The sequence below is a fragment of the Desmodus rotundus genome, chromosome 7, assembly GCF_022682495.2.
Source record: "Desmodus rotundus isolate HL8 chromosome 7, HLdesRot8A.1, whole genome shotgun sequence".
NCBI lineage: Eukaryota > Metazoa > Chordata > Mammalia > Chiroptera > Phyllostomidae > Desmodus > Desmodus rotundus.
In genome coordinates, this window is record NC_071393.1 from 112182833 (window position 1) to 112196257 (window position 13425).

The following is a 13425-nucleotide window of genomic DNA, read 5'->3' on the forward strand; positions in this document are numbered from 1 at the left end:
TTTATTTTAAAATTTCCTTCAGTCACTTTTCTGATAAACTTCTTATTATGTTGAAAGAGAAGTATCTTCCTCTATTGCTACACATCTGTCCTTTAAGAGCACAGCACGCCGAAGGTCAGTAGAGCCACAACATCAGCAGCAGTTTCGTTCATACTGGGGATATACTCACCTGCTTCTGGATCTGCAGGAATTTTCCACATGTACAGATTGAAGTCATCGGAGCCTGAAAGGATATACTGTTGGGACAAAAAATTTATTATTTATATATCAACTGATTGATAATATATTTATATTTATTTACCTATACAGAGAAAGCTTTTTTTAAAATAAACAAAACAAATGGAGATATATTCATAAGACACCACACAGCAAACACTGTCTTAAAAGTATTTGCAAATCAAAAGGCTCCTTGGCTAAAATTTAGCAACAAACCAACCTGATTCAAAATGGTTGAAGGACTTGACCAGACATTTCTCCAAAGAAAATATACAAATGACCAATAAACACATGAAAAGATGTTCAACATCACTAATCATTAGGGAAATAAACATCAATACCACAATGAGATACCACTTCACACACATTAGAATGGCTATTACCAAAAAACAAATGGAAAACAAGTGTTGGTGAGGATATAGAGAAATTGGAACCCTTTAGCACTGCTGTTGGAAATATATAATGGCGCACCCACTGTGGAACACGGTATGGCAATTTCTCAAAAAGTTAAACATATAATAACTACCATATGACCCAGCAGTCTTACGTAGTATGTATCAAAGAATTTGCAAGCAATGACTTGAGACATCCCTACACCAAAGTTCATAGAAGAATGTTCACAATAGCCAAAAAGTGGGAACAACCCGAATGTCCATCAATGAATGAATGAACAAAATGTGGTATATACATACAATGAAATATTATTCAACATTAAAAAGGAAATTCTGACATATACTACAACATGGGTGAAATTTGAAGACATTATGCTAAATGAAAGAAGCTACATACAAAAGCAAATATTGTATGATTCAACTTATGTGAGGTACCCAAAGTAGTCAAATTCAGAGACAGAAAGAATGCTAGCTGCCAAGGACTGGGGAGAGGGAGGAATAAGGCGTTACTGTTCAATGGGTATGGACTTTAGTTTGGGAAGACAAAAAAATTCTGGAGATGGAAAGTGATGACAGTTACACAACCATGTAAATTCACTTAATGCCAAAGAACTGTGCACTTGAAGATGGTTATAATGGTAGGTTTTGTTATATGTATTTTACCACAATTTTTCAAAACAAAAATGTTTAAATGCAGGAAAAAAAAGAGCTTCCTAGACTTTTACGCAAGACCAAGCATCTGAACTTCCCTGCTGTCAGCTGACGTCTTTGAACAGGAAGCCACTGCCAACCCCACCACGGGGTTAAGTCAGTGCCAGGGACATAAGCAATCCCCTTGTATGTGGCAGCTTCGAACTGCTTAACCTCAGAAAGATAGGACGGTAGGCCAGGTGTATTCTAATTAGGACTAAAAAACACTATCTAACAGCAACAGCGAGCAATTCTGAGAGCTTATTTATTTCCGAAGATTAACAAAAGCGGTTTACTTTAAGTGGAGGTCAGCATTACTAACTGCCTTCTGGCCCCATCTGCTTATTTCCCTCGAAAAAGAAAGGCCTCTAGTTTTCTAAAAAAGTTTCTTAAGAACAATTTCAAAAAGTGTAAGTCCAACACATACACAACCTCATGACTAATGTAAATACTTTAACTAAATACTTTGCAAACATGAAAAATCAATTTGTCAGTCTGCAAGATACATGAGAAAAGGAGGCAAAACATAATAATGCACGTTCAAAGATGATGAAAATCTTGTTCGTAGGGCTCAGCACAAAAAGAACTGGTTCGGTTTCCTCATACGGTCACTTTCTCCTATGGTCTGAATGTGTCCCCCTCCAAATTCCCATGTGAAATCCTAATGCCCAATGTAATGGTATCAGGTGAGACCTTTGGGAGGTTATTAAGTCATGAAGGTGGAGCCCTCATGAATGGGATTAGCATTCTTATAAAGAAAACCCAACAGAGCTTTCCAGCCCCCTTCTGGCATGTGAGGAAATAGGGAGAAGTCAGCCCAAACAAGCTGGCACCCTGATCTTGGGCTTCCAGCCTCCAGAACTGTGAGAAAGAAATTACTATTGTTTATAAGCCATCTAGTCTGTGGTATACTGTTATAGCAGCCAGAACAGACTATGACACTCAGAGGCTCATTTAATTCTAAGACTCTATGATAACCCTGTGAAGGAATGGTAGAAGCCAGCTCAAAGCTGAAAGTCCCTAAGCTGCCAGCCCATGCTTGCTTAACAAATCACTACATAAATATGTAGAAGGCAAGGAAACTCAAGGACTAACCCTGTTATACTTCAATTAACAAGTTTCCTTAACAACAAAAAACCCCCACTTGATTAAAACAATGAGCAAAGGACTTGACGGAGACATTTTTCCAAAGAAGAAATATACAACGGCTACATATAAATGGCCAATAAGCACATGCAAAGATGCTCAACATCACTAATTATTAAGGAAATGCATATCAAAACCACAATGAAACACCACCTCACACTCATTAGGAGAAATATTGTATAGCTCAGTTGGTCGGAGTATCTTCCTGATACGGCAAGGTTGTGGGTCCAATCCCTGGTCAGGGCACATGCAAGAACGAACCAATGAATGCATAATTAAGTGGGACAACAAATCATTGTCTCTCTGTCTCTCTCAAATCAATGAATTAAAAAAATAAATTGTAAAAACAACAAAAACAAAACAGAAAACAGGTCCTTAAAGAATTCTCTGAGAGTTTTACACCTCTTTCAGAGTAGCATTATTCACAATAGTCAAAAGGTGAAAGCAACCCAAATGTCCATCAACAGATGAAATGTATAAAGAAAATGTGGTCTATCCATACAATGGATTATTATTCAGCCTTGAAAGGTAGGGAAATTCTGCCACACACTACAACATGGACGAATCTTGAAGATCATGCTAAGCGAAATAAAAAGTCACGAAAAGGCCAACCGTATGGGTGCACTTATGAGTTCCCACAGTAGTCAGATTCACAGAGGCTAAAAGGAGAATCGTGGTTGCCAACGGCTGGGGGTAGGGGAGGGAGGAGAGTTCGTGCTCAATGGTACAGAGTTTCAGTTTTACAAGAAGAAGCACTTCTGGAGATGGGTGGTGGCGATGGTTATTAACAATGTGAATGTACTCAATACTATGAAACTGAACACTTAAAAATTTTTCCAAAAAAGAAAAGAAAAAGGAGGAATCCTCATTGCTCTGACCTGAGTGTCCACCCAGTAACTCCCTGCAGTTTACAATGCTACACTGGCTGAAGTTAAGAAGCTGGAATTCAGAAGCGCAAGGGCTTTGCTCTGACAGCCAGTTTGGCAAAACCACCTACTAGTTGGGGGGAAAGATTCATTTTAACCAAGCACTTACGCACCAGGCACTTGGGGCTTACAATGATATATAATGTAATATCTGGGTTCCCAAGGAGCTTAAATCAGGTAGAAAATATGCATGTAGGTACACAACTACCATGTCATGAAGCAGAAATCACTAGGTGCCTTTATGAGAAAAAAAGTGCCTGGTGATTCACAAGAGGCAAGGCAAGATAGATGTGAGCACTGAGCCAGCCTCAGGGAAAGATGTGGTGAAAAGAGGGAAAAGGAGCCAAGATAAAACGATGGTGCTCAGGCAGACTACTGTTTTAACGGAGCAGAATGTACGGTGTAGCTCACTCCTTGATGCCTGTTCATATTCATTTCTCACGCCTTACTGCTCTGTATGCTCCCCAGGATCTCCAACTGCCAGCATCCAGGTCTTTTTGTCCGAAGGCTTCTCCACAGCCTAGGAGGCTGCTCTAGAGAATGAACATTTCTTGGGAGCAGGCTCAACCAATGACCAATATCCAACCAATATCCCAGCTGCCTTGTCCCAGGTGGAGTAACTCTGAAGTGTGTCTTCTATACACCACCCCCTCAAGATCAAATCCAACTGCCCGCAGTTGTAGTTGGCTCACTAAAGCACCCTTCCTTTCCCTGTCTCACATGTCCATCTCTCTACTACTTCCCACATTTCCAGATACACTACTTGCACCTGAAAACTGAACCGAACTTAAGACACATGCAGTGCAGGGAGGAGGGGGAATTCTTTTATAAAACATAACATAAAAGAACTGTCCACTAATAATTTATATATATGCATATGTGTAAGTAATATATTATTCAATAGCTTGACATTTCATGCTCCATGTTTAAAAGAGGCTATAAAACTTTATATAGAATTCCTGCTATCCCGCCCCCCCAAACTAAACAAACAGAAATAAATATTAGAAAAGAGTGAGCCAAGGGTGGGCTTACAGAGGTTTTACTATTTCATTGTGAAGGATCAGCGCTTTCCCACTCAGCTGTTCCCCAGGGAAAGCCATGAAAAAGGTAAAAGGGGACGGACTCCCAGATGGAACGCTGACTCAGAAGACTGCCTTAGAAGGAAGAAAACTCCCACAGAGTTAAGGCCTTTTGGAGTTAATATAACATCTCCTAAAATATTTAGAAAATGCATACAATGTCCAAGCTTCCTATCAGGGATAAGGGCAACCCCTCACCCTCTCTTCCTCTCGGAACTACCACAAGGGAACAGTTTGGCATGATTCCAAGGACAGGGTCTTGAGCCGCTGCCGTCTGGTCAGACCATTTAAGTGCTCACACACCCTGGAATCACAAAACTGCCCCGAGGAATTCATTTATGTCATGGTTGTCTGCTGGGCCCCTTCCAGCACTCAAAGTTGGCTTCCCAGGACAATGACTGCGGGAGACTGAAATAAATGAATCTGTTCCTTCATTCATTAAACAAATATTCATCAAATGTCAATTACGTGCCGGGCACAGGAAAAGACATACAGAATTGATCAGAAAAGACCCTGTCCCTACCCGCATGAAGTTTAACTCACATTTTATTGGGTAGAAAGAGGAAAAGAATTATATACATATATAATGTGAGTGAACTGAGTAGAGGAAAAATAAAAAGAATATGTATGTGTCCGGTGGTGGTAAGTGATACAGAGAAAAAGGGTAAACAGGAGGTTAAGGCATATAGGGAATGTAGGGGTGGTCAGTTTCCATTTTATTTTTTTAAAAGACTTCATTTATTTATTTTTAGAGTGAGAAGAAGGGAGGTAGAAAGAAACATCGATTGGTTGCCTCTCACATGCCCCCAACTGGGGGCCTGGCCCACAACCCAGGCATGTGCCCTGACCGGGAACGGAACCGGAACCGGCAACCTTTGGATTCGCAGGCCAGTGTTCAGTCCACTGAGCCACACCAGCCAGGGCAGCTTCCGTTTTACATAGGGCAGTCACAGAAGGTCTCTCTGATAAAATGGCATTTTGAGCAGCGTCCTAAAGGAAATGATGGAGCAAGTTTGTGGCTATCTGGCAGAAGGATATTCCAGGAGAGGGAACAGAGTTCTGGGCTATTTTAAGACATAAGGTAGCCAAAGAGCTCTTCTGTTCTCCTTCTCTTCTTTCTTACTTTTTAAAGCTCAGTGGAAATAAAGATTATTTCAAGTGGGCTGATGCAGAGATACATTTAACATCATCAGAGTAGCTGAAAAGAATCCTCTCGTTGGAAGCTATGTTGGAAGGGTTCGTCTCCTCCCAGACTTGAGTTGGAGCCTCTGATGGTGGCCCTGCTAATGGTTAATGCCAATGGTACTGCAAGTCTGGATCAGCCATCTTACAAATATTTAAGTATTTGCTGTTGGGAGCAAGAAAACAAAGGCCACATAGCACCAATACCCATCACTACCAAAGGAAATTCAAACTACATAAGTATATCCAAATTCATAAAACAATAATTATTTGAATTAACCAGAAAAAATGAACTTAACCTCAGGCAGTGGGACTGGAGATGTAGGTTTCTCTTTCTCTTCCTTTTTTTCTTGTTATCTAATTTTATTTTATCTTTTAAAGATTTTGTCTTATTTTTAGAGAGGGGAAGAGAGGGAGGAAGAGAGGGAGAGAAACATCGATGTGTGGTTGCCTCTCAATGCCCCTGGACTGGGGGACCTGGCCCACAACCCAGGCATGTGCCCTGACTGGGAATCAACCAGTGTTTTAGACAGTACCTGCACATTCCTAACCAGACAATCCGGTGTTGGGTCTGAAGCTGACCTGGAGTAAAGGGCCTGCCTCTGGCCTAAATAATAGAAAGGCCCAGTAGCCAATAGCCCTTTATAAATAGGTAAGCTATAGAAACATAATTGGAAGAGTGGTTGCCAGGAATTCTAAATTTAATGTTTTTATTCCCTTTCATGATGTAGGACTTCACAACCAACATTCATAATGAAAACACCACCATGAAAAAAATATGAAGATTACTGTTCAGTTTTAGAAAAGCAAAAACTAAGATGATATTAAGATGGTGGCCTAGTGCAGTTTGTGGTCTAGTGAGAATATGAATAAAACATTATTTTTTCTTAGGTTTTTTTCTTTGATCTCATTCTTATCAGTAAAGGGCAAATCACAAGTTAAAAACTTACTTTATATGAGTCTTTTAAAAAAGATTTGATTTATTTATTTTTAGAGAAAGGGGAAGAGATGTTCCTCTCTTTGATTGAAGAGAGAAACATCGATCGAGGCAACTGGGGACCAAACCCCTAAGCTAGTCACGTGCCCTGACCAGATCGAACCAGAAACCTCTCCTGTTGTGGAAAGATGCTCCACCAACCAAGCCTCACTGGTCAGGGTGCTTTATATGAGTCTTTTACCTTTGCATCCTGAGGCTAATAGGGTCGACCTCCAAAAAAACGAGAAAAAATGTTTTAGGTAGTCTATTAGCTAGACAATAGAAGTCCCATTTCCCAAAATGTTCTGGGTTGTAGAGTAGGGGAGAGGGGAGGAGGCCCACAGGCTACTTCATATCAGAGATTGGAAGACATACTCGATTTTAATTTGGTTTTGGGGGTAAGATGGGTGATATCAATGCAAAAATGAACCTAAGTTGTGTGGACCCACAGCATCCATAATCCTTCCCACCTGGCAACAAAGGTTAAAGGTTGGCCACACTCTGACCCATCCCAATTATTTTAAGTAGAGTTAGCCCTAGGCCATTGCATTTATTTAATCCTTTTATCTAATCCACTGTCAGTATAGAGATACTAACTTGTTCAAGCACAGAGGCAGAGCAACAACTGCTCCTCCCAATAAATTTAAAAAGGAACCACCACCAGGACACACCACCAGCAGCACAAAAACAAAAGATGACCATGTTAGCACTGGGTCACTTAGACGTCTCATTTGCCCACATGTCCTCAGTCAATCCATTAACCATCACAGAAAACTTACTTACATCATACTCCCTAGTCTCTGGTAGATTGCTGTAATGCCTTGCGCCCCCTCCAAGAATTCCTGCCCCTTTCTTCCTCTCAGCAATCTCGAATTACACATGCTTTTAAGAAAAACCTTTATTAGATGAATTCCCAGAGAAGCCCATGCTTCGAAATACTTGTAGTCTAGGGGTGTCAAACTCATTCTCACCAGGGGCCACATCAGCCTAGAGGTTGCCTTCAAAGGGCTGAATAACTTTAGGACTATATAAATGTAACTACTCCGTAACAGCACTGCCGCTGGGTAGAAACAAGGTGCCTGGCCAGATAAAACAAGGTGGAGGGCCGGGTTCAGCTTTCGGGCCTTGTGTTGGCCAGCTGTGCTGTAGTCACTGAAGTCACAAGAAAATCTTATCAACTTAAAGGTTCAAAGAAGGATATAAATGTAGCCTGCCAGAGCAAAGCTGTTTACTAAATAGAAGCTTGCTGGAAAAAATAATTATTAGCCATACTCAAGCAAAGCAACTATTTTTCTCTCCCTAACGCCTGTATTTAAACCTTAATGATTAAAACAATCCAAAGAAGGTACAAATTTGGAATATAGTTAATTCCCCATCAATTTTATTCTAAGGCTTCATTTGGCTTAGACATATGGATATAATATTCAGGACTTCTAGCCAAGATGGAGGTGTAGGTAGATACACTTTTTCTCCTTGTACAACCAAAAGAAAAACAACAACAAATTTAAAAACAAAAGATAACCAAAACTGTCAGAAAACTGAACTTTATGGAAGTCTCACAACCAAGGAGTTAAAGAAGAAACATTCATTCAGACTGGTAGGAGGGGCAGCTGGGGAGGAGAAGACTCTGGCAAGGCAGTGGCTGGCAGACTGGGCGGTTCCACATTTGTGTGCCAATGAGCCAGGAGGAAAAGGTACAGGGAATTGAGCACCATACTGCAAACCAAAGGGTTGCTGGTTCGATTCCCAGCTAGGGCACATGCCTGGGTTGCTGGCCAGGTCCCCAGTAGGGGGTGCTCGAAAGGCAACCACACATTGATGTTTCTCTCCCTCTCTTTCTCCCTCACTTCTCCTCTCCCTAAAAATAAAAAATAAATAAAATCTCAAAAAAAAAATAGTAGGTACAAAATAGACAGGGGGAGGTTAAGAATAGTATAGGAAATGGAGAAGCCAAAGAACTTATACGTATAACCCATGGACATGAACTAAGGGGTAGGGGGAATGATGGTGGGAGGGGTGGTGCAAGGTAGAGGGGAATAAAGGGGTGAAAAAAAATGGGATAACTGTAAGAATATAATCAATAAAATATATTAAAAAAAGAAATAGATGTGTTTCTTTATATATGTTTATGTATGTAATTCTCCCTACTCCCCCAAAAACCACATTAAAAAGAGGAAAAAGTTCTACAAGGCAGGAGGGACAGGCCATCTACCTGTATACTGCAAAAAATAACCCAGAAAATGTCTTAACAGGCTCTTCAATCTCTCTCAGTCTGTGTCTACGTGTATGTGTAAGAGTGTGTGTGTGTGCACTGCATTCGATAATCTCCAACACCTGTTGGTGGAAAAGGAACCATACCCGTCAGTTACTATTCACTGAGTACTGATCAACTAGCGCTCTCCAAGGCTCCTTGGATAAGAACTAATTATTCTCCAGTAATGGCATGCCTGTCTAATTAATGGTACGGATTATGATAGAAAAACCAGATGTGTCTCTAGCCTAGATCAATAATAGCAGAGAGGCTGTAATTTAACATTTAAATCAAACACAGCTCTTGTTTCTCCCTGACCTTTTGTCAGAAGGGGAAAAAAAGGTGATTGAACAATTTCCTGATGTGCTCTCTAGAGACTTTTCCAGAAAAAGGTTTGCCAATGGGTATATAAAATGTCTTTAATCATATCATTTATACCCACTGCCTACCACAAGTACCATCCAAAGCTAACCAGGGAAACTTTTCTTTGGAAATGGCCAAAACCGTAGATTTTATTTGTGATAGGAAAGAAGAGAATTCTACTAGCTCCCAATAAAAGCACACAAACATGTTTACCCATAAGATTAACGCAATTTTTTGCATGTGAAGTTACATGATTCTTGCTTCTTTGGACCATTTGCCATTTTAGTTCCATTAGGCTCCTGGAATTCTTTGATTTATTAAAATAACTAATCTTTACGGGTTCTGAGTAGGAAAAATTCTATTAATAATGAAATGCTCCATTAAAGACAGCCAGTAATAGTTAGATAACCAGTCAGGAAAAAAGTTTTTTAATGCTCTAATCTCCAACAGCTGCGTGTAACAAGGTAGCCTGCATTACTTAAAGATGAATCTTTATTTGGTTAAACTCTTCTGGAAACCTTGGCAAGATGAAGTGGCACCAACCAAAAGGCCTTCAGCAATCAATGTCTCCTTGTGGGCCGAGGCTTTCGTATGTGGAGACTGGGAAGTGGGGAGATGGTATCATTTCTTCCAGTCTTCACATGAGTATTTATACTTTTCATTCAAGCAAAGGGGTCTATCATTCAGAGGAAGAAATATTACCTTTTTAAAAAAGAACTGAAAGGGCAAAGTGACCAAAAGTAAAATCTCTAAGGAGGATGGGGCAGGTAGGGCAGGAAAGGTGCTGACCCCTGTTATTAACACGTACTAGGGGTTCTTACTAAAGCCAGGCTCCTCGCCAGGAACTACAGATTAAAGGAGAGCTGTCACATTGTATCACCAGATCTTATCAATGCCATTTGTTCTCCAGAAGAAATCAGGTGCCTCGTGTTCCTTCCTAGCTAAACAGTTACAAACTAGACTATGTCAAGGAGGCCTCCAAAATGTTTTAATCTTTCTAAATTCTAAAGCTGTATCAGCAAATGGACTAAAAGATGATAAAATCCATGAGTAAAATCTTAATTCAGGATTGCTAATACCTGAAACCCCTAGGTTTCAGAAATTCCATAAACTCCTTAATATTATATACAAAACTATGTATATATGTACATTTTTCTGAAATGAATGTTCATAAGCTTTCAAACTTTCAAAGAGGCTGGGGATTCAAAAAGTTATGAATGACTGATTTCATAAAGAAGTTATTTTCGTGGTGCCTCTTCTTTATAAAAGTCTCCTAAAATATTCACCTAAATAACACATCCAACAAGGAATTCCTCTGCCACAACATTCTGTATTCAGCTCCTCCTCACCAGTCCATGGAAGAGGCTACCACCACTTCATCAGTACAGCACAGGTAGTAGCATGCCCACGAGGAAGAGGGTGCAATCACAGGCAGGAGACTGGGTCTAGTCCTGTTCCTGCTGCTGATTGGATCTGCCATTTCAAACTACTCCAGGCCTCAGTATCACACGGAGGTAGAACCTGCCCAACTAAACCCAAAGGTCACTGGGAGCATTAATATAAAAGAAAGTGAGTTAGAAGCTAAAGGGCTAAAAATATGGCATAAAGGCAAGGAGAAGAAAAAATTAGCCTAAGTCATAAAGCAAGACATAGGATGGAACCTAAGAGTTGAATTTCCCCCTATTACAAGTGTGCCTTTGCCTGGGATGGAGTGTCATCCCGTACACCAAAAGGTTGCAGGTTTGATTCCAGGTCAGGGCATGTACCTAGTTGCAGGTTCGATCCTCAGTAGAGGTGCATGTGGGCCACAAGCAATTGATGTTTCTCTCTCACATGCATATTTCTCGCTCTCAAATCAATAAACATATCCTCCGATTAAAATTTTTTTTAAAAGTGTGCCTTTATTTCAGATGAAGTACATGTGGGCTGCCAGGCCCCAAGTGAGATTAATAAGGACTGCATGGAGTTATAAAAAAGTAAAGTTATAACTGTATAAGGTGCTTCACTGGCCAGGAGCACACTTACTGGCGAATTCCTGAACCTCTGCTATACCCGTACAACGTCAACACAGAAAGGCTGAGTGGTGATGTAATGTCTGAGGCCAGGCTGTGTATTCAAGGCCTTGTGTTTTTTTTTTTGGATTCGCAGGGTATAGGTCAGCTCTTTTCTCCAGGGAATGAGATAGAATGATTTAATTATCAAGATTTCAGAGGCCTTGACATCAAGTTCAAAAGACCTGTATAAAGCAATCCAAGTGCTCAAATACCAGTGCTCAACTCTTTCAAGAAAATTTTATTATACTTTTCCATTCCTCTGTCAGCAAGATGTAGGGACAGGCATTCAATGAGACTAAAGCTAGGCATTAGATGAAACTAAGGCAAGAGCAGATTATAAAATTACCATGCCGTCCATTTCCAGGCAACACATACCTGTTAGCCAGAAAGCCTTACTTCCTGGAAGCCTGAGCTGCTCTCCTGGGCTCTCATGAGCTAGGACAAGAGCCATTTAAAGAACTGTGGGAGAAAGGCAACAAAAGCCGAGTGCTGTCTTACAAGTGTGTGCCAGAAAAGCTAACAGGTGGAAAACTGCCCTTCTTTTTTAACCCTGGTAAGAGATTGGCTCACTGAGTAATACAGAGGGGAGTGTGAAGCTTGGGAAACAGAGGGAGAAAATGAAAGACAAAAAGAAAAAAAGCCCAAGTATGACAGTAAAGGAGAACCTTTGGGTTCAGGCAGACTTGAGAGAAAGGAATGCTCTTTTACTGCAAGATTCCTTACTATATACTCCAAGACAGAATGTGAGCTGGTTAAAAACGAGAAAAGTTCAAGGCTTTGGGTGGAGAGGGTGCTAATTAATTTTGCTTATGTCCAGACTATCTCATATCCCTTATGCCACCTTATTTCATGATATGTTATTGAACTTGCATAATTTAAAAAATTATAGTAGAAATAAACAAAACATGTATTTTTAGCCAACAGTAGGGAAGACACTGTACCTCTTAGGGCTTGGAATAAAAATCTCAAACAGTGTACTGTCTGGCAGTCATGTGAATGTCTACCACAGCAGCTGGCACGAAGTAGATGCTCAGTAAATATCTCGTTTCTTATTTTAAAAGACTGTGGTGGTGGGGAGCATGTAGTTAGGAAGGGTTTAGTAGGAGACAGAAACAAAGAACCTGTCTCCACTCACCTATGAATTAGTGACAGAGCTGAAACTAAAATGAGAGAAAAACATCCTGCTGAAGCACAGAAGTTTCAAATTCGTGGCTCTTGAGCAAAAAGGTATGGTGCACATATTTGTTTTATCTATACAATAAAGTATGAATTTCTTGCAATACTTAAAAATCAGGGAACCTCACATACAAATCTTTACTTCAAGTTTTCCTTGAAAAAAATCAGAGGCCCTCATAGCAGCAATGGGCTAAAGGTGAGCCAAAGCTTCAGATGGGAGTCATTAAGATTTAGATGGGGTGGGCTCTCAAGTCGGCCACAGTCCCCACCATTCCCTGTTATCTTCCAGCCCAATTCACTCATTTTTTCCGCTTGCCTTGTTACAGCTGGCATTAAGTTGTGGCTGTATAGTGAAAAGAAGTCTCTATGAGAGCTAAAAAATCTGGGTTCTACTCCTGGCTCAGCTACAAACTTGTATATGTCTTAACTTGTGTACCTAACCTTTGTGAGCCTCAGTTTTCTCATCTGTAAAAGGAAGGTTTATACAAAATGATCTCCAGTAGTTCTACAATTAGAATTCAAATGTAATGGTGGCAATGAGCATGGAAGAGAAAAAGTAGGCTCAACTTATTTCACGATTTATTTCTTGAGTCCAATTTCTTGAAATGTTCATTTCATTTTCAGGCTAATGAATTATCTAGTGAATCTCAGACAGTCTAAAACGAAGTACGTGCTCTCTGGTACAATCTCTGGGTCCATTTGTGTGAACTGACAGCCAGAAGACTGTCTCAGATAGATAGGTCACTTAGTGCCTTTCCTAACCATGTTCATTCCTATTATGGAAATTCTCAGATTTCTTTCTAGGACAGTTACCCAGCCTGTGACTAAATGAAGACTTCCAGAGCACAGGGCCTCAGGCTGTGGGCATTCTCAGCGTATACAGGAACAAGATCAAATACAAACACCAGTATATGGAAAGGGTAGGCTGTGGAATTTGAAAGCAGCAAAAAAGATCCTGTCTAGACTGGTCAAAG

The 13425-nt window shown here is 40.4% G+C and overlaps 1 protein-coding gene across 2 annotated transcripts in view; it reads right to left on the bottom strand.

Moving 5' to 3' along the window:
• DCAF5 (DDB1 and CUL4 associated factor 5) overlaps positions 1 to 13425 on the bottom strand; it is a 114107-nt gene that overhangs the window by 31837 nt on the left and 68845 nt on the right. For both annotated transcript variants that reach the window (XM_053927596.2, XM_024568316.4), the window contains one exon: positions 170 to 236. In XM_053927596.2, the coding sequence (XP_053783571.1) occupies positions 170 to 236 (67 nt within the window). The remainder of the gene's footprint in view (positions 1 to 169; positions 237 to 13425) is intronic.